General features: G+C 46.4%; 7 protein-coding genes across 8 annotated transcripts; 4 read left to right on the top strand and 3 right to left on the bottom strand.

Annotated features, from left to right (window-relative positions):
- Window positions 1-182: 182 nt before the first annotated feature.
- On the top strand, window positions 183-851 carry LOC132768169 (histone H2A type 2-C-like). Its single transcript, XM_060763826.2, has one exon. It carries the CDS (start codon window positions 223-225, stop codon window positions 610-612), a length of 390 nt encoding a protein of 129 aa, XP_060619809.1. The 5' UTR covers window positions 183-222; the 3' UTR covers window positions 613-851.
- A 1657-nt stretch (window positions 852-2508) lies between these two features.
- On the bottom strand, window positions 2509-3060 carry LOC132768176 (histone H4). The gene has a single exon (XM_060763832.2). It carries the CDS (start codon window positions 3009-3011, stop codon window positions 2700-2702), a length of 312 nt encoding a protein of 103 aa, XP_060619815.1. The 5' UTR covers window positions 3012-3060; the 3' UTR covers window positions 2509-2699.
- A 6854-nt stretch (window positions 3061-9914) lies between these two features.
- LOC132768170 (histone H2A-IV-like) lies at window positions 9915-14659 on the top strand. 2 transcript variants are annotated; one of them, XM_060763827.2, is made up of 3 exons: window positions 9915-10384; window positions 12847-12924; window positions 14081-14659. In XM_060763827.2, exons 1-2 carry the CDS (start codon window positions 10006-10008, stop codon window positions 12867-12869), a joined length of 402 nt encoding a protein of 133 aa, XP_060619810.2. In that variant the 5' UTR covers window positions 9915-10005; the 3' UTR covers window positions 12870-12924; window positions 14081-14659. The 2 variants fall into 2 exon arrangements, with proteins under 2 accessions (XP_060619810.2, XP_067320052.1); XM_067463951.1 differs by lacking the exon at window positions 14081-14659 and having other exon boundaries at window positions 9931-10363; window positions 12847-12922.
- Window positions 14660-16941: 2282 nt separating this feature from the next.
- On the bottom strand, window positions 16942-17405 carry LOC132768171 (histone H3). Its single transcript, XM_060763828.2, has one exon. It carries the CDS (start codon window positions 17381-17383, stop codon window positions 16973-16975), a length of 411 nt encoding a protein of 136 aa, XP_060619811.1. The 5' UTR covers window positions 17384-17405; the 3' UTR covers window positions 16942-16972.
- A 2949-nt stretch (window positions 17406-20354) lies between these two features.
- LOC132768172 (histone H2A type 2-C) lies at window positions 20355-20797 on the bottom strand. The gene has a single exon (XM_060763829.2). It carries the CDS (start codon window positions 20776-20778, stop codon window positions 20389-20391), a length of 390 nt encoding a protein of 129 aa, XP_060619812.1. The 5' UTR covers window positions 20779-20797; the 3' UTR covers window positions 20355-20388.
- Window positions 20798-21131: 334 nt separating this feature from the next.
- Window positions 21132-21750, top strand: LOC132768174 (histone H2B 5-like). The gene has a single exon (XM_060763830.2). It carries the CDS (start codon window positions 21291-21293, stop codon window positions 21669-21671), a length of 381 nt encoding a protein of 126 aa, XP_060619813.1. The 5' UTR covers window positions 21132-21290; the 3' UTR covers window positions 21672-21750.
- Window positions 21751-24197: 2447 nt separating this feature from the next.
- Window positions 24198-24604, top strand: LOC132768175 (histone H4). The gene has a single exon (XM_060763831.2). It carries the CDS (start codon window positions 24218-24220, stop codon window positions 24527-24529), a length of 312 nt encoding a protein of 103 aa, XP_060619814.1. The 5' UTR covers window positions 24198-24217; the 3' UTR covers window positions 24530-24604.
- The last annotated feature ends 2366 nt before the right edge of the window (window positions 24605-26970 follow it).

Raw genomic sequence — 26970 nt, 5'->3', positions numbered from 1 at the left:
ATCCTCCGCTTCCTATTGGAGGTGGTGAGCCTCCGACTGTTCTAACTGGGCGGCGTGAAAGCAAGGCGTTCTGATTGGCTCTAAACGGCTCTTGAGGCCAATCGGCGGCGGCGCTGCCCTACGCGAGGAAGGCATAAAAGGCCCCGGTGGGGTTTTTTTCCCGCTTGTTTTAATTGCTCTCTCGCGCGGTGTGGGTGTGCTCGGGGAAGCAGGGTTGCCGCAATGTCCGGCCGTGGTAAACAAGGAGGCAAAGCGAGGGCGAAGGCGAAGTCTCGCTCTTCCAGGGCAGGGCTCCAGTTCCCTGTCGGCCGTGTCCACCGCCTTCTCCGCAAAGGGAACTACGCAGAAAGGGTGGGAGCCGGGGCCCCGGTTTACTTGGCCGCGGTGCTGGAATACCTGACGGCCGAGATCCTGGAGTTGGCTGGCAACGCGGCTCGCGACAATAAGAAGACCCGCATCATCCCCCGCCACTTGCAGCTGGCCGTTCGCAACGACGAGGAGCTGAACAAGCTCTTGGGGGGAGTCACCATCGCCCAGGGCGGAGTCCTGCCCAACATCCAGGCCGTGCTCTTGCCCAAGAAGACCGAGAGCCACAAGGCCAAAGGCAAATGAGGAACGCATAGCAGTGCCACACAAACGGCTCTTTTCAGAGCCACCCACTCATGTCAACAAAGGGGCTGGAATCGTGAGCATCTCGACTGAGAAGTGAACACAGGTTGACATCACTTGAAATACCTTGTCTCAGTGACATAGAGTCCTGGGAGTTGTAGTTTGGAGCACCAGCACACTTGGACAGAAGCCTGAGCTTGTCAAACAGCTCCCATTATGCCATAGCATTATTCCATGGCAGTTGAATCAAGTTGCATTCCTTCTACATTATAGAAGGAATTATATTATATTTTATAAAAACATTATTATATTACATAATTCATTCCACAGCACATATATATATATTAAAATATGTTATAATTCATTCTACAGTACAGAAGGTATTATATATTATAAAAATATATTCATTCTGCAGTGCAGAAGGAATTATTATATATTATAAAATATATTATAATTAATTCCTTCTGCAGTACAGAAGGAATTATTATATTATATATTATAAAAATATAATTAATTCCTTCTGCAGTGCAGAAGGAATTATATTATATACTAGCCGTCCCCTGCCACGAGTTGTTGTGGCCCAGTTTGTATATTTGTGTTTGTACACAAACAGACATATATTGTGTATGTCTGTTTTCATATATGTGTGTGTGTGTGTGTGTGTGTGTGTGTGTGTGTAGTTTTGCGCATGCATTGTAATGTATTTTTTGGCTTTTTAAGTCTTCTTTAAGTGTTTTTATGAGTGGTCATTTGTTGGCTTGATAGATGTATTGTGTCCAAATTTGGTGTAAATTCGTCCAATGGTTTTTGAGTTATGTTAATCCCACAAATTAACATGACATTTTTATTTATATAGATTATAAAAATATATAATCATTCTACAGTACAAAAGGAATTATATTATTATAGATTATAAAAATATATTATTATAATATAATATATCTATTATAGAATAGCATATATTATGTTATAATATAATATTTAATATTATAATATATAATTATATGATGTTTATTCATACCCTGCTTTTTTCTCTCCACAAAGATGCACCCAAGGTTTGTACTGTCTCAAAGCGTCCTCGAATGTGTGTTCTTTCCCCTCCTACAACCTGCTTGGAGAGGGGGGCTTCATTGGGGGGCGCAAATGCCTCCTTTCCATTTTCAACAGCAAAGGTTTGCTGTTGAACATCCAATCCACTTTGTGCTTTACCAAGAAACCATGCCTGTGCCACAAGAATCCCACAGCCTAGAAGCACCCCGAGCGGCCCTTGGGAGAGTCACACTCTCTTAGCCTCAGGGAGGAAAAGGCAAGCCCCCTTGGAACAAACCTGGCCAAAAATCCCAGTGAGAGGTTCACTTTGTGGGAAGCAACCTGAAGGAAACAGACAGCAACAGTAATAGAGCAGATCACTTTGGGTTGTTGACTACTGAATGAAGAACAAAGTGATCTTGTATTGTGGAAGGCTTTCATGGCTAGAATCACTGGGTTATTGTAGGTTTTTCGGGGTTTATGGCCATGTTCTAGAAGCATTCTCTCCTGACGTTTTGCCTGCGTTTATGGCAAGCATCCTTGGAGGTTGTGAGGACCTCACAACCTCTGAGGATGCTTGCCATAGATGCAGGCGAAACGTCAGGAGAGAATGCTTCTAGAACATGGCCATAAACCCCGAAAAACCTACAACCCCAGTGATTCCAGCCATGAAAGCCTTCAACAATACAAGATCACTTTGTTCTTCATTCAGTCACCCGCACATGACAAAAAAGAGGAGAAAGTTCTCAAGGCTCTATTGTCACAATGTTACCTGTCATTAGTGCCAACTTGCTGTTTTTGCTTACCATGGGGGAAGGCTTTTAAGTACACTAAGCTAAGCAGGGGCAGCTCTGGTTTGTGCTTGGGTAGGAAACCGCCAATTACGCCTACATTCCATTGCAGTGAAAGGAATGAGCAAATCCACCTCTGGGGATTCCCTGCCTTGCCAAGTGACCCTAGGATAGGCATAGACTGCAGACAGCGAATGAAACTCTTTTTTGAAAATGTGGTGGCCCTTAAAAGGGCCTTTAGGTTCGTTGGGTGCTTGGAAGGCGCTGTCTTTAGCCGCCGAAGCCGTAGAGGGTCCTCCCCTGGCGCTTGAGGGCGTAGACCACGTCCATGGCGGTCACCGTCTTCCTCTTGGCGTGCTCCGTGTAGGTCACGGCGTCGCGGATCACGTTCTCCAGGAAGACCTTCAGCACGCCGCGCGTCTCCTCATAGATCAGGCCGGAGATGCGCTTCACGCCGCCGCGGCGAGCTAAACGCCGGATGGCCGGCTTGGTGATACCCTGGATGTTGTCCCGGAGCACCTTCCGGTGCCGCTTGGCGCCTCCTTTCCCGAGCCCCTTCCCGCCTTTACCACGACCAGACATGACTGCAACTTTCCACAAACGCTCTGCGCTAATGCCCTCCTCGCTTTAGTGCTTGGTGTTATATTGACTAATGCCCGACCAGAGGGAAAACTGGAAGCAGTGTCAGAGGAGGCGACGAGCTTCACATTCGTACCTCCCCATAGAACGCCGCTCACTCGTCTCCACCAATGAACAACGAGAGCCTTTTGAAACGACCAATCAGACATCCCCGCTTGAATAAGGACAAAGTGGCGCCTTTCTTTAGTTTTCTCCACCTCCTCTCCCCTCAAGCCGGCAATTGGAATGTCACATCCTGGTACTTTGGGACTAAACCTTGTCAAGCCTTGTCCAATAAGAAGAACTATTTCTATGCAACCAATAAAGGAGAGGTTGCTGCTATTTCGCTGGAAGAGAAGGCTCTGATGCCTTTCCTAATATCACTATACAAGGCGATTTTTGTTCCTGGGTTGTAAGGGTTATTTCGTTATTGGTCCTATCCAGGCATTCCCCCCCCCCCCCAAATTCTCATGGTGGTCCGCGAGAAGGCCTTTCTGGTACATTATTTAAACTGTTATGTTTATTCATATCATGATCTGATCACCATGATCAATATATCCCATATGCATGGGGGTATTGGCGTAACGATACAAAAGGTTTGCTAGGGTAGACCCTCTTTCACTCGGACTCAGCCCCCCCCCCCCCGAAACAAAATCCTGGCTACGGGCCTGGTCCTATCATAAAAACATGGGAAAAGTTTATTGAACTGCAAAAATGCAGGCGAAACGTCAGGAGAGAATGCTTTTAGAACATGGCCATATGGCCCAAATTCCAGCCATGAAAGCCCTCGACAATACAGTAAACTGCAAAATTTTCCTTTTTGTGGGACATCCTTCAGCACATTTTGCCATAGTTTTTCCAATGAATATCTCATGGAGGTTCAACCAATTCAACATAGTTTGTGGCAGGCACAAAAACGAAGTTTCTGGAGTACAACAACTACTTTCAAGGTAAGTACTGTACAGTTCAACGGGAAATCACACTTTCAAACCAGGAACTCATTATTTTTCAAATTTTGTTACATGGTGTAATTCTTCTCAACCACCTGTCAAAACAGTTGAAGCAGTACAATTTACCATATATTTGAAGATTAGGGCTGAAAGAAACAGGGTGGAAAAAAGGGTAAAACTTTTCATTTTCCCTTCATCTGTGCATCTACACCATGGAATGAATGTAGTTTGACACGAACTTAACTACCATGGCTCAATACTGTACAACTACAACTCCCAGAATTCCTTAGCAATGAGCTATAGCGATTCAAGTGGTGTCAAACTGCATTCATTCTACAGTGTAGTGACGTCCCAGGACTCCAAAAATGTTTAGACCTTGTTTGGCCTCACTACCATTCAAATGGACAACTTGCTCTGAAACACAAATTCATCTATACAATGCTGAAGTGAAGGGAAAAAATGTGAAATCAAACCAGGAAAATATGTAGAGGATCAAGGGTGGAAAATAGTTGATGCAACTCTAAAGTGGAGAATGGCAAGTTGATGTAATCACTTTATTATGTGATGGATATTCTCCAAAATCTCCTAAGAAGGCAGCTCATCCTATGGATAATATTTCAAATGCAATTCAAATGTAAAATAGCTCACTGGTAAGGGTCAAACCTGGGGAATAACAGTTAGAGCGCTCAAGGGCCAGGGCTTCCCTGTTCTCGGTGTCTATGCCAGAGTTTTTAAGGTTAGCTTTGAGCCCATCTTTAAATCTCTTTTCCTGTCCACTAACATCCTGTTTCCCATTCTTGAGTTTGGAGTAGAGTAACTGCTTTGGGAGACAGTGATCGGGCATTCAGACAACGTGGCCAGTCCAGTGGAGTTGATGGTGGAGGAGCATCACTTCAATGCTGGCAGTCTTTGCTTCTTCCAGCACACTGACATTAGTTCTCCTGTCTTTTCAAGACATTTGCGGGGTTTTTGGAGGCAATGCTGATAGAATCATTCCAGGGGTTGGGTGTGACATCTGTTGACTGTCCATGTTTTGCAGGCGTATAGTAGGGTTGGGAGGACAATAGCTTTATAAACAAGCACCTTGGTCTCTCTACGGATGTCCCAATCCTCAAACACTCCCTGTTTCATTTGGAAAAATGCTGCACTTGCAGAGCTCAGGTGGTGTTGTATTTCAGTGTCAATGTTGACTTTGTGGAGAGGTGGTTGCCAAAGTAGTGGAAATGGTCAACATTTTCTAACATTACACCATTAAGCTGTATTTCTGGCATCACAGAGGAATTGGCTGGTGCCTGCTTGAAGTGCACTTTGGTTTTCTATATGTTCAATGAGAGGCTGAGCTTCTTGTATGCTTCTGTAAAGGTGTTTAAAGTGGTTTGTAGATCTTCTTCTGAATATGCACAGACTTTGTTATCATTGGCATACTGGAGTTCTATATCAGATTTTGTTGTGACCTTCGTTTCGGTTTTCAGTCTGCTGAGGTTAAATAGCTTGCCATCTGTCCGATAGATAATTTCCACTCCGGTGGGAAGCTTCCCATCAACAAGATGGAGTATCATAGCGATGAGGATGGAAAATAAGGTTGGAGCAATAACACATCCCTGTTTGACACTTTGGGTCACTTTGGAGGAAGAACAAGGGGATGATAGGGCCTCTTTGAGGAGAAGAGGGGTAATGCTGACAGGAGATAGGGAAAAGGCAGAACTACTTAATGCCTTCTTTGCCTCGGTCTTCTCACAAAAAGAAAGTCATCTTCAACCTCGCAAGATGGGGTGAATGAGGGATTAGAGGACATCCAACCCCAAATTGGGAAACAAGTCATCCAGGAATACATGGCTGCTCTAAATGAGTTCAAGTCCCCAGGGCCAGATCAACTACACCCCAGAGTACTGAAGGAACTAGCGGAAGTCATTTCGGAACCATTGGCAACCATCTTTGAGAGTTCTTGGAGAACGGGAGAAGTTCCAGCAGATTGGAGGAGGGCCAATGTGGTCCCAATCTTCAAGAAGGGAAAAAAGGACGACCCAAACAACTACCGTCCGGTCAGCCTCACATCGATACCGGGCAAGATTCTGGAAAAGATTGTCAAGGAAGTGGTCTGCAAACAGAGACAAATGTGGTCATTGCTAATAGTCAACATGGATTTATCAAAAACAAGTCATGCCAGACTAATCTGATCTCTTTCTTCGATAGAGCTACAAGCTGGGTAGATGTGGGGAATGCCGGGGATGTAGTGTGCCTAGATTTCAGTAAGGCTTTGGACAAGGTCCCTCATGACTTTCTGGCAAACCAACTAGTCCAATGTGGGCTAGGCAAAACTACGGTGAGGTGGATCTGTAATTGGTTAAGTGGATGAACCCAGAGGGTGATTCTCCCCAATGCTTCCTCTTCATCTTGGAAAGAAGTGACGAGTGGAGTGCCGCAGGGTTCCGTCCTGGGCCCAGTCCTGTTCAACATCTTTATTAATGACTTAGATGAAGGGCTAGAAGGCATGATCATCAAGTTTGCAGACGACACCAAATTGGGAGAGATAGCCAATACTCCAGAGGACAGGAGCAGGATTCAAAACGATCTTGACAGATTAGAAAGATGGGCCAAAACTAACAAAATGAAGTTCAATAGTGACAAATGCAAGATACTCCACTTTGGCAGAAAAAATGAAATGCAAAGATACAAAATGGGGGATGCCTCGCTCGAGAGCAGTATGTGGGAAAAAGATCTTGGAGTCCTTGTGGACAACAAGTTAAACATGAGCCAACAATGTGATGAGGTGTCAAAAAAAGCCAATGGGATTTTGGCCTGCATCAACAGGAGTATAGTGTCTAGATCCAGGGAAGTCATGCTACTCCTCTATTCTGCCTTGGTTAGACCACACCTGGAATCACACTGTGTCCAATTCTGGGCACCACAATTGAAGGGAGATGTTGACAAGCTGGAATGTGTCCAGAGGAGGGCGACCAAAATGATCAAGGGTCTGGAGAACAAGTCCTATGAGAAGTGGTTTCATGAGCTGGACATGTTTAGCCTGAAGAAGAGAAGGCTGAGAGGAGATATGATAGCCATGTATAAATATGTGAGAGGAAGTCACAAGGAGGAGGGAGCAAGCTTGTTTTCTGCTGCCCTGGAGCCTAGGACATGGAACAATGGCTTCAAACTACAAGAAAGAAGATTCCATCTGAACACGAGGAAGAACTTCCTGTGAAGCTTTCAGCAGTTGAACTCTCTGCCCCAGAGTGTGGTGGAGGCTCCTTCTTTGGAGGCTTTTAAGCAGAGGGTGGATGGCCATCTGTCAGGGATGCTTTGAATGCAATTTTCCTGCTTCTTATATTTATTATTTATTTATTAATGCACTTGTATACCGCTAATATCTCAGCCTAAATCGGCGACTCATTGCGGTTTACAACATTTAAAAAACAATATTCAGTTAAAAGCATAAAACACATATACAGTACAAATTATTGGGCCACCAATAACAATCCTATGCATCTCATAACTGGAATCGTAATCCAAAATTCATCGTCCGTGTATAACCAATCCTTAGTCATCACAATTCGTTACAACGGATTAACCGAATGCTTGTTTAAACATCCATGTCTTCAATCTTTTCCGAAACACCATCAGCGAAGGGGCTGATCGTACCTCTATGGGGAGGGTGTTCCAAAGCCGGGGGGCCACCACAGAAAAGGCCCTATCTCTCGTCCCCGCCAGCCGAGCTTGAGAAGCAGGCGGGATCGAGAGCAGGGTCTCCCCGGAAGATCTCAAACTCCTGGTGGGTTCATAGGCAGAGATGCTGTCAGATAGGTAGCTTGGGCCGGAACCGTTTAGGGCTTTAAAGGCCAATGCCAGCACTTTGAATTCAGCCCGGTAGCAGATCGGTAGCCAGTGGAGTTGGCGCAACAGGGGGGTTGTATGCTCCCTGCGCTCCGCTCCTGTTAAAATCATGGCTGCCGAGCGTTGGACTAGTTGGAGCTTCCGAGCTGTCTTCAAAGGCAACCCCACGTAGAGAGCGTTGCAGTAGTCTAAACGGGATGTAACCAGAGCGTGGACTACCGTGGCCAAGTCAGTCTTGGGAGGGTGTTGGACTGGATGGCCCACGAGGTCTCCTTCAACTCTATGATTCCATGCTGTCCAAGACTGTTGCCATCATGTCATTGTGGATGTATATGCATGTCTAGCTGGCATGGGAAAACTTTGTCCCTCCGTATGTTTTGGACTTCAACTCCCTCAATTCCTACCAGTTGGGATTTCTGGGAGTTGGAGTGCAAAATACCTGGAGGGCTGAAGTTTTTCCATGCCTGATGTATAGGCAATGGCATTGTGGTTTTGCCTATTTGTGTTTTTTTATGTAAAGCAATTGAGTTTTTAAAAAGCAAACCAAGAGAGAGAGAGAGCGGGAGAGGGAGGGAGAGGGAGAGAAAAAGTGGAGAGTGGGAGAGAGGGGGGGAAGAGAGAAAGAGAGGGAGAGAGGGGAAGAGTGGGAGAGAGAAAGAGAGGGAGAGAGGGGAAGAGTGGGAGAGAGGGGGAGGGGGAGAGGAAGAGAGGAGGAGAGTAGGAGAGAGAGGGAGAGAGGGGAGAGAGAAAGAGAGGGAGAGAGGGGGGAGTGGGAGAGGGAGAAAGGGGGTAGAGGGGGGAGAGTGGGAGAGAGAGGGGGTGAGAGGGAGAGAGTGGGAGAGAGAAAGAGAGAGAAAGAGAGGGGAAGAGTGGGAGAGAGAGGGAGAGAGGGGGAGAGAGAAAGAGAGGGGAAGAGTGGGAGAGAGAGGGAGAGAGGGAGAGAGAGGGAGAGTGGGAGAGAGGGGGAAGAGAGGGAGAGAGGGGGAGAGGGAGAGAAAGGGGGAGTGGGAGAGGGAGAAAGAGGGGAGAGGGGGGAGAGTGGGAGAGAGAGTGGGAGAGAGAGGGGGTGAGAGGGAGAGAGTGGGAGAGAGGGGGAGAGGGAGAGAGAGCAGGGGAGAGAGGGAGGGAGAGAGAGTGGGAGAGAGAGGGGAGAGAGAGAAAGAGTGGGAGAGACAGAGGGAGAGGGGGAGAGAGAGGGGGAGAGGAGGGAGAGAGGGGGAGAGTGGGAGAGAGGGGGAGAGTGAGAGAGGGGGGAGAGAGGGGGGAGAGAGGGGGAAGAGAGGGAGAGAGGGAGAGAAAGGGGGAGTGGGAGAGGGGGGAGAGGGGGAGAGTGGGAGAGAGAGGGGGTGAGAGGGAGAGAGTGGGAGAGAGGGGGAGAGGGAGAGAGAGAAGGGGAGAGAGGGAGGGAGAGAGAGTGGGAGAGAGAGGGGAGAGAGGGAAAGAGTGGGAGAGACAGAGAGGGAGAGGGAGAGGGGGGAGAGAGAGGGGGAGAGGAGGGAGAGAGTTGGAGAGACAGAGAGAGGGAGAGAGAGAGTGGGAGAAGGAGAGAGAGAAGGGGGAGAGAGAGAGGGAGAGTGGGAGAGAGGGGGGAGAGCGGGAGGAGAGAGGGAGAGAGAGGGAGTGGGAGAGAGGGGAAGAGAGAGGGAGAGAGGGGAAGTGCGAGAGAAAGAGAGAGGAGGAAGAGGGGAGAGAGAGGGGGGAGAGAGAGAGAGGGAGAGAGAAGGGGGGAGAGAGAAGGGGAGAGTGGGAGAGAGGGAGGGGGAGAGGGAGAGAGAGAGAAGAGGAGAGTGGGAGAGAGAGAATGGGAGAGAGAGAATGGGAGAGGGGGGAGAGGGAGAGAGGGGGAGTGTGAGAGACAGAGGGGGAGAGAGAGAGCGGGAGAGGGAGGGAGTGTGAGAGGGAGGAAGAGAGGGAGAGAAACAGTATTAAAGAAAATTCCCAATTAACCCCCTTGCCTTAAAACGGTGCTGCCCTTCTGTCCATGTGCTTCTTGCGCTCCTCCCTGACACTTCCGAGAAGGAAACCAGCCTCGCTTCCTCTGATTGGGCAGCCAGTTCTGGTTCTCATTGTGGCATCTGAATGCCACAGCCATCAGAGGCGTGGCTTTCGGCGCCGGCTGCAGGGGCAAGAGCAGGCTTGCCTTTCTCATTGGGGAGAAGGCGCCAAAGCAGGAGAGCATGTCTGGCCGCGGGAAGCGAGGCGGCAAAGGCCGGGCCGCATCCCAGTCCCGTTCCTCCCGGGCGGGGCTCCGTTTCCCCGTTGCCCGCATCTATCGCTTCCTTCGGAAAGGGAACTACGCGGAAAGGGTGGGAGCCGGTGCCCCGGTGTACCTGGCCGCGGTGTTGGAGTACCTGACGTCGGAGATCTTGGAGCTGGCCGGTAATGTAGCTCGGGACGGCGGGAGGAAACGCATCACCCCGCGCTCCGTGATGGTGGCCATCCGCCTCGACCAGGAGATCAACAAAGTCCTGGCCAAAGTCACCATCGCCCAAGGAGGGGTCCTGCCCGGCGTCCAGCCTGCCATTTTGCCCAAGTGTAAGGATTTCAAATCCAGAGGTAAGTGGGGCAGCTTGGGGACTAGGTTGGCATCCATACACTACAATTAACCCAGTTTGATACCACTTGAACAGCCATGGGATCCGAGGGGTTGGAGTTTTACAAGGCCAGAGTGCTGGTGCCTCACCCAGCTACAACTCCCATGATTCCATAGCCTCCAGCCATGGCACTTCAAGTGGTATCAAACTGGGTTACTTCTACAGTGTAGATGCACCTTAGCAATCATGGTCTGTAGTTCTGAGGGGTGTCCGCTCCATTATCATGGTTATTTGCAAGAGGCCTTACTCAGTATAGACATTAAGGAGGCTAGGATACAAAAAAATACCCTCAACTTATGTTGCTAATAGGCCTTCTTCTATGAAACATGGGTAAGCTTGTTGCAGGCAAACCTTCAGCGGTGGCAGTGTAAAAGCTTTTGGAAAATGTCATTCATAACCTTTTGTGGGAAAACCAGGAATCTCCACAGGCTTTTGGAAGTGTGACCATTTTGGAGATTAATTGGCATCCACACTATTTGGAATAATCATAACCTTTGGAAAATCATGACCTTGTTAGAGATTGTAACTTTTTGTAAAATATCTTCCTGAGAAGAGTTAAAAACTCGCTTGAGTCAGTCTTCTCCTTAGTGGTAAAAATCCACTAGCATTCATGCAAGGCACTTAGGTTTCTCAGCTGTTAGACTGATAAACCTAGTAAGTAACTTACTTTATTTTTATACCCTGCTTCCATCTTCCTGAAGGGACTCTGGACAGCTTACATAGGGACAAGCCTGGGAAAACACAGATTAAGACACAATGCAATCAAATCAAATCAAAATTAAAATCATCAAATAATCAAAACTAAAATAACACAACATCATAAAAGCAATCTTTAGCCTGAATAGCAATAAATACTGAGCTCAGAGGGCTAAGTTTGTGCAATAGTTTCAGGACTGGGGTAAAGGAGAAGTGCAAAATCCGATGAAAGTTAGGGCTGGAAGGGTAATGTCATTTGGCATTGGAATGCCAGGACTATGGGGCAGGGGGGAAGTATTAAAGTGTAGGATCTGTTGAAAATTACAGTTAGAGGCCAGTTATCTGGTGAACTGTTTAGTCATAGGCACATATCCATGTTTTAGGTCCTTTCAAAAGGTGGACAGGGTGGGTGCCAGTCTAATCTCCCTAGGGAGAGAGTTCCAGAGCCGAGGGGCCACCACTGAGAAGGCGCTCTCCCTCATCTCCACCAACTGTGCTTGAGATAACAGTGGAAGTGAGAGAAGGGCCTCCCCGGATGATCTTAGAGTTCGTGCTGGCTCATAGGGGAAAATGCAATCATGAAGATAGGTATGTCCTGAGCCGTTTAGGGCTTTGTAGATGATAGCATGCACCTTGAATTGGGACCAGAAGCTTATCCGCAGCCAGAGGAGCTGGCTAGATATCTCTTTGAACTGTTAGGAACAAATATATGCCAATGCATATAAATACATAGCAGAGTTTCAGAAGTGTTCTTTTCAATTGCCTCAAAAGCATCTATTTATGTATTTATTTACTTTGCTTATATACCGCTGTTCTCAGCCCAGGGGCGACTCACAGCAGTGTACAACATAGGAACAAGAAAATACAAGACATAGTATAAAAACAATTCTGGCCCCAGAGTGGCCGTTGGTGCTGGGGGAGGGGCGCTGATGTCACAGGGACAAGATGGCAATCTACTCTCCCATAAAATATATTTGGCTTTAAATCATGCTCTCAAGGGACCAAAAAATAAAACTAACATTAAAACTAACATAGTTGGTTTACTTACAAACTTCATGCATTCAGCATACAGGTACATTGCTTATCAATCAAATTAAAGATAGGTTTGAAGTAGTTTATCTGCAGATAACACAGAGCATTTTCCGTATGGTTAACACTCCAAAGCATCTCTCTGTTTGGATAGTGTGCTGTTGTGCACTGGGCTCCTATAAAAGACTATAAACAGGACTTAAATTCTGTGAGACCAACGGGACGCCGGGGTTGCCTCAAAGAGTGGGTTTTTGGGATTTTCCTGAAAGATGGGTTTCAAAGTCTTTAAAGATGCAACAATATCTTTATTACTGAACAAATAACAAATCTTCAATGATTGGATTCAAAGTTTTCTTAACAAACTATTGGCTTTCCTGATCTTGCCCCCAAGGGCAGGCAACTGTTTCTTCACTGTTGGGAAAATCCCTGACCTCTACCCTGGGCAATCTGTCTTCTCTTCTGTTGGCGTGGGGCCCCTACACCTGGTCCAATCTGCTTTATGGTTGCTGCAAAGGGCCCTTACCGAACAGAGACCTTTGCAGAACTTCCAGGAGGAAGATGTTCACTAGGAGGCTTTTAGAAGATTGCTATTTCCAAGAGAAGCAACTTGTGTTGGACTGCCCTTCACAGCAGAGAACACTGCAATGTAACTCGAAACAAAATACAAAAATATGAAGAATCTGTGTTTTTAATTTGTAGGAAGCTGGGACCAACTCTGGTGATGGTCCGGGAACCATGCACTATTGCTTGCAGAAGCCAGCATCTACAGAAGTCCAGGTTTGTGAACATATCAAGAGAAATCTTCAGTGGAATTTTAATAATGAACAGAAAGGCATTTTAATAACACTTTATTTTCATATAATCAGAGAGAACTGTCAATTGACTTAACCCCTTATTCTGGTAATTGTTGTCCTCTTTCTTTCTTTTTATTGCTTCTTTATCTGCTAAGATCTCAATGCTACCTTATTACTTCTTTATCTGCTAAGACAGTGGTTCTCAACCTGGGATTCCCAGATATTTTTGGCCTACAACTCCCAGAAATCCCAGCCAGTTTAGCCACTGGAGTTGAAGGCCAAAAACATCTGGGAATCCCAGGTTGAGAACCACTGTGCTAAGACCTTAGATTGAACACTAGCATACAGGAAACACTGCTTGAACACCAAGCACAAAGTAGCTGTGTGCAATAACATCCTGCGAAAATTTACTAGCAGCACATGGAGTGCAAACCCAAAATTAGTAAGAACATCAGCCCTGGCCTTGTCTTACTCAATTGCTGAGTGTGCCTGCCCTGTTTGACATAGGTCTGCCCATGGAAAGCAGGTGAACATTGCATTGAATGACACATGCAGAAAATCCACAGGATGTCTTAAACCTACACCTGTTGATAAACTCTACAAGCTAGCTGGCATTGCTCCCCCGCCCCCTATGTGTGATGGGAAGTTGCTACTAAATGTGAGAGTACCAGTTTTATACTAATTTATACAATGCTTTTGATATGAAATAAATAAATAACCTGCCAAGTTTTAGATATTCTTGGAAAAGTTTGTTTTATAGGTCTTCCTGTATTTCTCCTTAAGTAAAAAAGTCAGTCTGTCCATATCTTTTATCTCTGTCATTTTTTTCTAATCATTGTTCCTTTGATAGGATTTTCTGTTCTTTCCATAGCTTTGTATAGACTATGAAGAGAGAAAAATTACCAAATGATAGAACTACAATGCATAAAAATGGAAGACAAAACCCCCTTCTCCTTTGTTCTTTCGCTTCCCCCTTTTTCTTTCTAACTTACCTTATTTCCTTCCCCTACCCATACCTATCCCAACTTCCCCCCTTTTCCCCTCCCTCTTTTTACCCCCTCCACATTGCTTTTTATGTGTAACATTTTTTGAAAGCTTAATAAAATTTTATTTAAAAAAACACTTTCTTTCATATTTAGGAATCTGTGGAGCTGCTGACCAGACATCCTGCATATGTATCTGGCACCTATTTCAAGCAGAATTGTATCAAGAGACCTTAAGAATATAGAATATTTAATACTGATATTGCACTATGCTAATAATATAATATATTTATATATATCTTGTAAGCCACTCTGAGCCCCCTTCGGGGTGAGAAGGGTGGCATATAAATGTCGTAAATAAATAAATAAGAAAAGCTGCACCCCTGGCACAAATGAATATTTTCACAAACATCCTTTGCAGGAGCAAAAATGCAGCTTCTGCAAATAGTATTAGAATGTTTGGTCTTGGAACACGAAGAAAAAAAACCAAAGACGGAACCAAAACAAATATTTCCTTTTCCAAGAAATTTCTTCTGAGATTCACAGAGAAGTGGCAAAGACTTGCAGCTTTTCTTGCTCTGCTTCCAATATCTTCAGCTGATGTTGCTAAGGAAAGTTTTAAAGTATTGATGGAGACTATATTTGAAGAGGGGCAAAACAACTGGGGGGAAGTTATAGTTATTTGTGTTTTTGCTGAATTTCTTTCTTAGACGTTAAATAAACACGAGCTTGCAAGTGTCGCCTTGTTATTTTTCACATGGCTTAAAAACCTCACAGAGAATGGTTCGCAGAGAACTATAGAAGAAAAGCTAACTTTATTTCAACTGTAAAGGATATGTGTTTGTGTAATCCTGGGAGTTGTAGTTTTATGGAGTCCTGAGCCTTTTCTGCCAAAGAACACTGGCATTTTGCCAAATTACAATTCCCTATCTCAAAGAGCGCAGATTTATTTTATTTATTTATGGCATTTATATGCCGCCCTTCTCACCCTGAAGGGGACTCAGAGCGGCTTACAAGTAATATGTAAATACAATATATTATATTATTACCACAGCACAATATTAGTATTATATATTACTATATTGTACTATACCATTATACTGTAATAATTAGTAATATTACATGTAATATAAAATATATAATTATAATATATTGTTAGTATTGTATTACATTATAATATAATGTATCAATATTATATGTATATACAGTATACATTTCTTAAGCAGGATTCAGCTTTGAGAGGAAAAGCTACCTTTCCGTTTAAGCTGTTTCCCTTTTAGTTAATAATATTTTTGACTTAGGAACCACTGGCTTGCGAATCCTAGATTATCATAAAAGAGGATGCTTCTCCTAGAGTAAAAACAATGCAGAGTCCTCCATTACCCTGCAGAGTTTGACATCACAAAGATTTCAATGTAGTCTTTTCTCTAAATGTAAACAAAGATTGATTTGGTCATTTGAGAGTTGTAATTGCTGGGATTTATAGTTCACCTACAATCAAAGAGCATTCTGAACTCCACAAGCAATGGAATTGAATCAAACTTGGCACACAAAACTCCCATGACCTGGAAGGGTTTAGTGGGCATTCCTCTTGAGTATGGGAGTTGTAGTTCACCTACATCCAGAGAGTACTGTGGACTCAAACAATAGTTCATAGAAGTTCATAGAATCAAAGAGTTGGAAGAGACCTCAAGGGCCATCCAGTCCAACCCCCTGCCAAGAAGCAGGAATATTGCATTCAAATCACCCCTGTCAAATGGCCATCCAGCCTCTGCTTAAAAGCTTCCAAAGAAGGAGCCTCCACCACACTCCGGGGCAGAGAGTTCCACTGCTGAACGGCTCTCACAGTCAGAAAGTTCTTCCTAATGTTCAGATGGAATCTCCTCTCCTGTAGTTTGAAGCCATTGTTCCGCGCCCTAGTCTCCAAGGAAGCAGAAAACAAGCTTGCTCCCTCCTCCCTGTGGCTTCCTCTCACATATTTATACATGGCTATCATATCTCCTCTCAGCCTTCTCTTCTTCAGGCTAAACATGCCCAGTTCCCTAAGCCGCTCCTCATAGGGCTTGTTCTCCAGACCCTTGATCATTTTAGTCGCCCTCCTCTGGACACATTCCAGCTTGTCAAATGATGGATCTGGACCAAACTTGGCACGAATACTCCATATACCCAAATGCGGAGTTTGGAGAAAATAGACCTCAAGATTTAGGAGTTGTAAGGTTAAAGGTAAAAGGGTTTATAGTTCACCTACCATTGAAGAGCATGCTGAACCCCACCAATGATAGAATTGGGCCAAACTTCCCACAGAAGCCCCATGACCAACAGAAAATAGTGTTTTTCTGGTGGTCTTTGGTGACCCTTCTGACACCCCCTCACGATCCCCTTCAGTTCAGGTTAAGAAACTCTGCACTAGGGCCTCATCCTCAGGGAGGATGCATCTAGAAGGAATGGAATTTGATTTCAACTTGAATCACGCTGGCAGAGTGCTATGGGAGCCTGAGAGCTATAGTTTAATCAAGTCACGTTTAGCAAAAACTACAACTCCCAGGGGCACTGGTATCAAGTTGCAGTTGTGTCCTGAAAATACTTTTTTGTTGCTAAATCCTAGGTAAGGTAAAGGTAAAAAATTTCCCCTGACGTGTCTGACTCTGGATTGTGATCATCTCCATTTTTAAGCCAAAGAGCCAGAGTTGTCCATAGACAGCTCCAAGGTCATGTGGCCGACATGACTGCATGAAGCGCCATTACCTTCCCACCGGAGTGATATCTATCGATCTACTCACATTTGCATGTTTTCGAACTGCTAGGTTGGCAGAAGCTGGGGCTAATAGCGGGAGCCACTCCTCGGTTTGAACCGAGGGGCTCTGCAAATCCTAGGTAAAATCCCTCAATACTCATATTAAGCATTGGTGGAATTGGGACAAAACTCCAAATGAAGGCACCAGAAGAGTAAAGCCAGCTCCCTTTGGGGTCCTGTGAGTGGCCCTGAAAAGAGCCTTTTGTGGGCGTGGGTCCTGGGGGGAGCCCTTCTTGCTGGCCTCCTTCCCTCCCTCAAGCCCTCTCTCCGCGGATCCGGCGGGCCAGCTGGATGTCCTTGGGCATGATGGTGACCCTCTTGGCGTGGATGGCGCAGAGGTTGGTGTCCTCGAAGAGCCCCACCAGGTAGGCCTCGCTGGCCTCCTGCAGGGCCATCACGGCGGAGCTCTGGAAGCGGAGGTCGGTCTTGAAGTCCTGGGCGATCTCCCGCACCAGGCGCTGGAAAGGCAGCTTGCGGATGAGCAGCTCGGTGGACTTCTGGTAGCGGCGGATCTCCCGCAAGGCCACAGTGCCCGGGCGGTAGCGGTGAGGCTTCTTCACTCCCCCGGTGGCCGGGGCGCTCTTCCGAGCCGCTTTCGTCGCCAGCTGCTTGCGGGGAGCTTTCCCGCCGGTGGACTTGCGAGCAGTTTGCTTGGTACGAGCCATAGCTGCCTTTCCTCGCTCTCCAAACGCCTACAGGCTTCTGGAGCAGCGCGTGCGGAGACGGGGTATTTATAGAGAAACCACCCTCTTCTGATTGGCTGAAGTCGCCGCTTTGAACTCCCCGCGCTGTGAAGGGATTGGACGAGAGAACCTTCACTGGTCTCGCGTCTCTCTTGCGTCTGAAGCTTCCACTGATTCCCCTTAGGAATGGCGGGAAATTCAATTCTTACTGTTTTGTACTTCAGCTCTCACAATTCCTAACAGCATCAGGCCCTTTCCTTTAGCCTCTTAAGCGGGAAAGGGAAAAGAAAGGGGCCTGAGGCTGTTAGGAATGCTGGGAGCTGAAGTCCAAAACACCTGGAGTGAGGGCCCAAGTAGGCTCATGTCTGATCTTGAGTCTTCTCGGCCAAAGAGTGCTGGGGCCTTATCAAACTACAGCTCCATAGCCCGGAGGCACTAAAAGTGGTGCCAAACCACACCAACTTGGCTATAGACCCCACTTGGACAAGGCACACTCTCTCAGCCTCAAAGGAGGGTATTGGCAAACCTCTTCTAGGGAAAACTAGCCAAAAAAAACACCCCTCCTATGAGACGTTTGCCTTAGAAAACTTGAAGGCACACAGCAGTAATAATACTATGTAGCAAAGTTTGGGGAAAATCTGTTCCTGATTTGAACATGTTATTCCTGTTTGATTGTGTGGTACTTCCTTTAAAACGAATTGTTATGCTCCAGAAATATTGTTTTTGTGGCTGCCATAAATTGAATGGGTTGAGACTCGATGAGATACTCATTGAAAAGCTATAGCAAAATGTGCTGCAGGTTTATTAAACCCTTTTTCATATTTTTATGACATAACCCCAGAATGTGGAATCTCCCCACATGTCTTTTTTGTGAGCAGTTGAAAGGCCATGGATCAATTCGATAGGGTTTCCCCTCTTTGGCTCAGGAAAACTATAATTTTAGGAAATGTAGAGCGAAATAATTCCCTGAAAATCCCAGGTGCATCAGATCCAGCTGATTTTGGAAGCTAAGCAGAGTCAGGCCTGGCTAGTATTTGGATGGGAGACCACCAAGGAAAAGCTGGAGCTGTACATTTTATATCAGAGGAAGAGACCAGTAAAACCACCTTTTGAGTATTCCTTGCCTAAGAAAACTATGAAATCCATGAGGTTGTTATAACATATCTATGGAATTACCATTGGCAAGCACACACAAGACACACACTCTCTGGTTCTGATTTAATCCCCAGATAGTTGTTGTACAAGGTGGGAGAAAGAACTCTTGTCTGCTTGAGGCAAGTGTGAATGTTGCAATTGGTCACTTTGATTAGCATTGAATGGCCTTGCAGCTTGAAAGTCTGGCTGCTTCCTGCCTGGGGGAATGCTTTGTCAGATTCTCTCTCTCGTCCTGGACATCAACAGATATATAAACCCCATATGCTTAGTATATCCAACTGACCTCATAACCTCTGAGGATGCCTACCATAGATGTAGGCGAAACGTCAGGAGAGAATGCTTCTGGAACATAGTCATACAGCCGTTCTCACCCCAAAGGGGACTCAGAGCGGCTTACAAGATATATATACATACAATATATTATATTATTCGCATAGTACAATATCAGTAGTATATATTACTATATTGCACTATACCATTACATTGTAATATTATGAGTCATATTACATGTAATATAAAATATGTTATTATAACATTGTGTTATTAGTAGTAGTATTATATTGTATAGCATTATAATATTATAAATGAGTTCCCCCTAGGGGGTTGAGAAGGGCGGGGTAAAAATACCTGAAATAAATAAATAAATATTATATGTATATACAATATATTATATTATAAATATTATATGAATATACAATATATTATATTATATTATTAGTCTAGAACAGGCTCTTTTCCAAACACTGCTGTCTGTCCCCAACAAACTACAACTCCCGGGTTTCGACAGCACTGAGCCATGGCAGTGAAGGTGGCATATTATGGGCGGGGACATCACCAGAGCGAGAAGGAAGCCACGACGTTCATTGGAGGAGGCGGAGTGGGCGGGAGTTGGCTTGAATAGCCCGCGCTGCGCAATGATTGGCTCAACCGGATTCTTCTCAGGGAGAGAACAGGCTGGGAATTGGCTCTCAAAAACCTTTCTTTTGGGGTTCACTTCCACACTGCAAAATCAATACAAGCCCAAGGATTCCTTAATATAAACCAAGTAATGCCAAGGAGCAATAATTCTAGAGTGTTGATGCCCCTTAGACATCAGACTTCCTTGTTTGTTGAGGAAGCCAAGGAGAAGCACTTCCGCGGTTAGAAAACCTAAGTCTGGATTTCTTTAAGACAGCTTATGACAAAAATGATTAGGGGTTTGGAGAACAATTGCTATGAGGAGCGGCTTAAAGAGTTGGGCATGTTTAACCTGAAGAAGAGAAGGCTGAGAGGAGACATGATAGCAGTATAAATATGTGAGAGGAAGTCATAGGGAGGAGGGAGCAAGCTTGTTTTCTGCTACCCTGGAGACTAGGACGTGGAATAATGGCTTCAAACTACAAGAAAGGAAATCCCATCTAAACACGAGGAAGAACTTTACTGTGAGAGCTGTTCAGCAGTGGAACTCTCTGCCCCGGAGTGTGTTAAGAGGCTCCTTCTTTGGAAGCTTTTAAGCAGAGGTTGGATGGCCATCTGTCGGGGGTGCTTTGAATGAAAATTTCCCTGCTTCTTGGCAGGGGGTTGGACTAGATGGCCCATGAGATCTCTTCCAACTCTATGATTCTAAGTGCCCTTTGGAAGAGATCTCCAGTTAGTCATGAGCTATGAGGTGTCTTCCAACTCTATTCTATTAAAGTCACCTTGGGAGTCCAGCAATATTTATTGTGCCAGAGTTTATTTTGGCCGAGGGCCTCTAGTGTAGATCCAGCTCTTTCTCTGAAAGTGTGGGTGGCTCTGAAAAGAGCCTTTGGGTTCGACGTTCAGAGGGGGGCTTCTTTATTTCGTTGAGGGCCTTATTTCCCCTTGGCTTTGTGGCTCTCGGTCTTCTTGGGCAAGAGCACGGCCTGGATGTTGGGCAGGACCCCTCCTTGGGCGATGGTGACTTTGCCCAGGAGCTTGTTCAGCTCCTCGTCGTTGCGGATGGCCAGCTGCAAATGGCGGGGGATGATACGGGTCTTCTTGTTGTCCCGGGCCGCGTTGCCGGCCAACTCCAGGATCTCAGCCGTCAGGTACTCCAGCACCGCGGCCAGGTAAACTGGGGCTCCGGCTCCCACTCTCTCGGCGTAGTTCCCTTTGCGGAGAAGGCGGTGGACACGGCCGACGGGGAACTGGAGCCCTGCCCTGGAAGAGCGAGACTTCGCCTTCGCCCTCGCTTTGCCTCCTTGTTTGCCACGGCCAGACATTATGAGTCCACTAAGACACTCCCAACACACTGATTACTAAAGAGCCAAGCGGGGGCCTTTTATGTCCTCCTCATACTCGGAATTGACGTTTCTGATTGGTTGCTCCGAACGCCAGGTATTCTGAGCCAATAACAAATAGAATGTGTCGCCCTCACCAATGAGGGAACAGAAAGCCGCTTCCTTCCAATCGGAACTGAGAATGCCACAGGCCTAGGATTTGCATGTGCGCGCGTCTCGGCAAACCACGCCACCCAATGAAAGAGTGCTGCTAGGCTACCTTAATTTGCATAGACAGGCTTTAAATAGCCAATGAAAGACTGCTTCCAGGCTACCTTCATTTGCATAGACAGGCTTTAAATAGCCAATGAAAGACTGCTTCTAGGCTACCTTCATTTGCATAGACAGCCTTTAAATAGAGGAGACGCAGAGGAGGAGCTTGCTTTCTTTCCTTCGACTTAGACGTCAAAAGAGAGGCAGCTGCCCTTGTGTTGATTTGTGTTGTTGATTTCACAATGCCTGATCCTGCCAAGTCCGCTCCCGCGCCCAAGAAGGGCTCCAAGAAGGCGGTGACGAAGACCCAGAAGAAGGGGGACAAGAAGCGGCGCAAGAGCCGCAAGGAGAGCTACTCCATCTACGTGTACAAGGTGCTGAAGCAGGTGCACCCCGACACGGGCATCTCCTCCAAGGCCATGAGCATCATGAACTCCTTCGTCAACGACATCTTCGAGCGCATCGCCGGAGAGGCCTCCCGCCTGGCCCACTACAACAAGCGCTCCACCATCACCTCTCGCGAGATCCAGACCGCCGTGCGCCTCCTCCTGCCCGGGGAGCTGGCCAAGCACGCCGTCTCTGAGGGCACCAAGGCCGTCACCAAGTACACCAGCTCCAAGTAGAGAAGGGGCTCTGTCTGCTTCCAGGGATCTCAAAGGCTCTTTTCAGAGCCACACACCCTTTCACAAAAAAAGCTTGGCTCACTGAAAAGTTTTCAATGACAATCATCAGTACACTCTTTAGTGCTTATTTAGAGTTAAACGCATCTTGAGGAGACAAGCACTGCAAAGAATGTCTTAATACACATGTATCAAGCCCAAGGCTCACAGGCCTAAATCCAACTCACCCATTGTATGTGTCTGTCCAGATGCTGGACTATAAGACTAGGGCCTTCTCAGCAGTGGCCCCTCATCTGTAGAATGCCCTCAAATTGGCCACTTCCCTCGTGTCCTTCAGAAGGAAACTCAAGACTTGGTTGTGGGACCTTGTGTTTGACCATTGAATAGCAGCTAGTGAGAAGAAGACCTGGACTTTGATTTTAAATGGCATGTTTTAGAAACTTTATTTAATGTTATGTTTTAATGAATTTGTTGATTGTTCTTATTGTGATGGCACCGAATGGTGCTTGTTGTGAAGCCACCCTGAGTCCCCCTTTCGCGCGTGAGAAAGGCGAGGTACAAGTATTTGAAATAAATAAATAAATCCTCACCATTACACATCATGACCAGAGCTGAATAGGAGTTGTGATACAGTGTTATCCGGAAGGCTGCAGTTTGTTTTGTTTAGTCGGGAGACTGGGGTTTGGATTTAAGATACATGCCTGACTTCTTATTGATTTAATACTAAACATGGTTCTTCTATAATTGTGATTTTTTTAAAAAATATATCTGTAAATCAAGAAGACAAGCTTGTTTGAGGTTTATCTGTATTAGTAGGGTAGTAGGGCAGGGGGCATGTCCAATTCCTAAAACTAGAGGTCAGATAAATATAGATACAACCAACTTTTTTGTCATGTCAGGAGTGACTTTAGAAACTGCAAGTTGCTTCTGGTGTGAGAGAATTGGCCATCTGCAAGGACATTGCCCAGGGGATGCCCGGATGTTTTGCTGTGTTATCATCCTTGTGAGAGGCTTCTCTCATGTCCCCGCATGAGAAGGTGGAGCTCATAGAGGGAGCTCATCCACACTTTCCCCGATTTTGAACTTACAACCTTTTGGTCTTCAGTCCTGTTGGCACAAGGGTTTAACCCACTGTGCCACCGAGGCTCCACCAGCTAATATTACAATTAAGGGTGCATATACTCTGTATTGCAGAATTAAAGTAGTCGGATACCAATCCAACTGCCATGAAATGAGCGTCCCATTTGTCAGCTCCAGTTTCCCATGCAGGGACATGAGAGATGCTTTGAAATCTTTGGAGTTGTAGTTTGGTGAGGCATTGGCACTCTTTGGCAGAGAGACTAAAGATCTTGTAAAACTACAACTCCCCTGATTGGACAGCAGGGAGTCAGGGCAGTCAAAATGCCAAAGTGCATTAATTCAACAGTGTAGACTACATTTGTGGGAAGAAGGATCTTTTGGTGGGTGCTTCTAATCTCTGGAAATCTCTGAGAGGCTACACTGATTTCTCTCCTTTTGGCCATCAGCAGATGAAGGGTGCAGCTACAATTTAGAATTGATGTTGCTTTAACTGCCATGGCTCAGTGTTATGAGGTCATGGGATATGTAGTTTGTTGGGGTACCAGCACTCTTTTCTAAAGAAGCCAAAAAGCTCTTCTAAATCTGCAACCTCCACAACACTGTAGCATTGAGCTATGGCAGTTCAAGTGGTGTGAAACTAGATTAATTCTACAGTGTAGATGCACCCTCAGTGGGTTTCCTTGAAAAAGTGGAGGCCTGAGTTCTAGTCTCCCTGAGTCCTGGTTTAGTACACCACACTTAATCCCTGTAGGCAGGCACCCTATCTTAAGCACCACTAAATACTAGAACAGGAATCCTTCCACACAGCCAGACAATCCAGAATATCAAAGCAGATAATCCACAATATCTGCTTTGAAGTGGGTTAGCTGAGTCCACACTGCCATATAATCTAGTTCAAAGCAGATAATGTGGGATTTTATTGAGCTGTGTGGAAGGGGTCAGAGCAAGCTCCATGGGAAGTGGTAGCTTTCTCTTTCAACAACTGCACTGCTTTATTTCTTGCTACAAAATAGCACCAAGGCGAAAGGAACAGAATAAGAGAGGCAATGAGACCGGATAGTTAGGCAATCTTGTATCAGTTTGCTCACATTATTAACACTTCCTCAAGTATCCCCTCCTTCTTTCACACACATACAAATAAGAAGGGTTTAATTTCAAAGCATGACAGGCACCAAGAGTCTTTTCTGCGCAGACTCGGCAAAAACAAAAAAGGAAAGGAAATGAAAGGCGCGCTTTTGTCCTCCTTGAAGCTGTGATGTTTTGATTGGTCGTTTCAAAAAGCTCTCGTTGTTCACTGGCGGAAGCTGCTGAGGGGCGTTCTCTGGTGAGGCGGAAACCCGCGGCTCGTAGCCTCCGCCTCCAGGATGAAGTTTTCCCTCTGGTCGGCTTGCAGACAATATAAAGCAGAGCTTCTGGAGCCGCTGGCACAGTTTGTCATTGTTCGGAGAAGAGAGAGGACGTGATTAAGGATGTCTGGTCGTGGAAAAGGCGGGAAAGGGCTCGGAAAAGGAGGCGCCAAGCGCCACCGGAAGGTGCTCCGGGACAACATCCAGGGCATCACCAAGCCGGCCATCCGGCGCCTGGCTCGCCGCGGCGGCGTGAAGCGCATCTCCGGCCTGATCTATGAGGAGACGCGCGGCGTGCTGAAGGTCTTCCTGGAGAACGTGATCCGCGACGCCGTGACCTACACGGAGCACGCCAAGAGGAAGACGGTGACCGCCATGGACGTGGTCTACGCCCTCAAGCGCCAGGGGAGGACCCTCTACGGCTTCGGCGGCTAAAGACAGCGCCTCCGAGCACCCAGCGAACCTAAAGGCCCTTTTAAGGGCCACCACATTTTCAAAAAAGAGTTTCATTCGCTGTCTGCAGTCTATGCCTATCCTAGGGTCACTTGGCAAGGCAGGGAATCCCCAGAGGTGGTTTTGCTAGCTCATTTTGAGTCAGTGCTATATCTGGGTAGCATGATTATGGGTGCCTCTTCTCTAGAATGTTACGTAATTTTGGGATTATGGCTCATCGTGGGAGTTCTAGTTTGACAGAAGGCTAAAGCCCTTGCCCAACTACAATTTAACATGGCATTTCAAGCGGTGTTAAATTATTCTAGATGCACCCATTCTGGCTGTTAAACAGCCCGGTTTCAAAGGGATTGATCTGATCAGCCAGCAAGAAATCTTCCGTTGTTATGATCACAATCTTAGCTTAGAAATACTATGGCTCTCTTAAAGGGACCGAGGAACTAGAGCAGGAAAAAATATGGATGGCACGTGTTCCCATTGCAGAAGCTTCAGCCCGTCTTTCCTGCAGCCTTTGTGAAATCTGGGTTGTATCTTTTTCGGGCTGTATGGCCATGTTCTAGAAGCATTCTCTCCTGACGTTTTGCCTGCATCTATGGCAGGCATCTTCGGAGGCTGTGAGACTCCTCAACTTCTGAGAATGCCTGCCATAGATGCAGGTGAAACGTCAGGAGAGAATGCTTCTAGAACATGGCCATACAGCCCGAAAAACCTGTAACAATCCATTGATTCCGGCCATGAAAGCCTTCGACAATAGTTTGTGAAATCCTTTGTTCGCTCCTCGATGACGTCACGGTGACTGTAGCCAATAAGAACCGCAGTTGTGTATGTGAGCGTGATTCTGTTGCTGAAACGCGCAATGCACGCTGGGAACAGTAGTTTGAGGGCTATGCTATATGAGCCTTGCCATCCAAACAAATAGCGTCGCGGTGTCAGAGTCTGTCTTATATCTCACTACAAAAACAAATAAAATGGAATGGATCACCTTTCTCCAAAATGTACTATTGCGCCCCCCCCCCCCCCAGTTTTTTGTGTTGCTTATCTCGAAATCACATTACTACCTTCCAGTTCACAGTTGCAAAGCAAGTTCTTTGAATACAACTAGCTTGCGATGTGGGCAGCATAAACTTCCCTAAGGTGCATCTCCACTGTAGAATGGATACAGGTTGGAATCAAGGGAGTTGTAGGGTTATAAGATTTTCAGCCTTTGCTGTCAAAGAGTCGAATGCTTCACTAACAACAACTGCCATAATTCCATAGCCTTGGGCCCTGGTCCCAAATTGCATTAATTCTGCAGTGTAGATGCATTCATTGACACAGCCTGCTTCATCAATGTGGTTGATCTCACCTCTTTCCAAATGCTTTCATTTTGACATGTTGTTGAAGGTTTTCATGGCTGGAATCACAGGGTTGCTGTGAATTTTCCGGGCTGTATGGCCATGTTCCAGAAGCATTCTTTCCTGACGTTTCACCCATATCTATGGAGTCCCCGGTGGCGCAGTGGGTTAAACCCCTGTGCCGGCAGGACTGAAGACTGACAGGTCGCAGGTTCGAATCCGGGGAGAGGCGGATGAGCTCCCTCTATCAGCTCCAGCTCCTCATGCGGGGACATCAGAGAAGCCTCCCACAAGGATGATAAAAACATCAAATCATCCAGGCGTCCCCTGGGCAACGTCCTTGCAGACGGCCAATTCTCCCACACCAGGAGTCACTCCTGACACGACACCCCCCCCCCCCCCCAATAACTATGGCAGGCATCCTCATAGGTTGATGGGTCTGATAGAGACTGAGGTTTATTTATCTACTAGCTTGGGGACCCGGCGTTGCCCGGGTTATTAGAGAAAGTGGGTAATGGCGGTTCTGTATGCCAAGTTTGGTCTTTATTGGACTCTGGATAACGGCTGCATTGTTTTCAGGAAGTGAGTGAAGGTACTTGAAGTCCCATCATCCATGGCCCATCCTCCTACAAACAGCAGCAGGATATAGAGTGGGTCATGGGGGCTCTGTGTGCCACGTTTGGTCTTTATCAGTCATTAGATGAGGGTAGCAGTGGTGTCAGTAAGTGAGTGAAGGTACTGCAAGTCCCATCATCCAAAGTCCATCCCCTTTCAAACTGCAGCAGGATGTAGAGTGGATCATGGGGGCTCTGTGTGCCAAGTGTGGTCTTGATTGGTCATTAGAAGAGGGTTGCAGCAATCTTCGGAAGGGAGTGGAGGTACTTGAAGTCCCATCATCCATGGTCTGTCCTCCTCCAAACTGCACCAGGATGTAGAGTGGGTCATTGAAGCTCCATGTGCCAAGTGTAGTCTTGATTAGTCATTGGTGAGGGTCTCAGTGGTTTCAGGAAGTGAGCAAAGGTACTGCAAGTCCCATCATCCATCTCCAAAGTTTTCCAAACAACACCAGGACGTAACGTGGGTCATGAGAGG

This window comes from Anolis sagrei, chromosome 2, assembly GCF_037176765.1.
Source record: "Anolis sagrei isolate rAnoSag1 chromosome 2, rAnoSag1.mat, whole genome shotgun sequence".
Classification (NCBI taxonomy): domain Eukaryota; kingdom Metazoa; phylum Chordata; class Lepidosauria; order Squamata; family Dactyloidae; genus Anolis; species Anolis sagrei.
The sequence above is the reverse complement of the archived record's forward strand: the minus strand, read 5'-3'. Positions and strand labels throughout refer to the sequence as shown.

Coding starts and splice junctions, on each gene's coding strand:
- LOC132768176 (XM_060763832.2), bottom strand. CDS start 3,011: ATGTCTGGTCGTGGTAAAGGCGGGAAGGGGCTCGGGAAAGGAGGCGCC.
- LOC132768171 (XM_060763828.2), bottom strand. CDS start 17,383: ATGGCTCGTACCAAGCAAACTGCTCGCAAGTCCACCGGCGGGAAAGCT.
- LOC132768169 (XM_060763826.2), top strand. CDS start 223: ATGTCCGGCCGTGGTAAACAAGGAGGCAAAGCGAGGGCGAAGGCGAAG.
- LOC132768174 (XM_060763830.2), top strand. CDS start 21,291: ATGCCTGATCCTGCCAAGTCCGCTCCCGCGCCCAAGAAGGGCTCCAAG.
- LOC132768170 (XM_060763827.2), top strand. CDS start 10,006: ATGTCTGGCCGCGGGAAGCGAGGCGGCAAAGGCCGGGCCGCATCCCAG. Junction 10,385..12,846: donor TAAGGATTTCAAATCCAGAG/GTAAGTGGGGCA, acceptor TTTAATTTGTAG/GAAGCTGGGACCAACTCTGG.
- LOC132768175 (XM_060763831.2), top strand. CDS start 24,218: ATGTCTGGTCGTGGAAAAGGCGGGAAAGGGCTCGGAAAAGGAGGCGCC.
- LOC132768172 (XM_060763829.2), bottom strand. CDS start 20,778: ATGTCTGGCCGTGGCAAACAAGGAGGCAAAGCGAGGGCGAAGGCGAAG.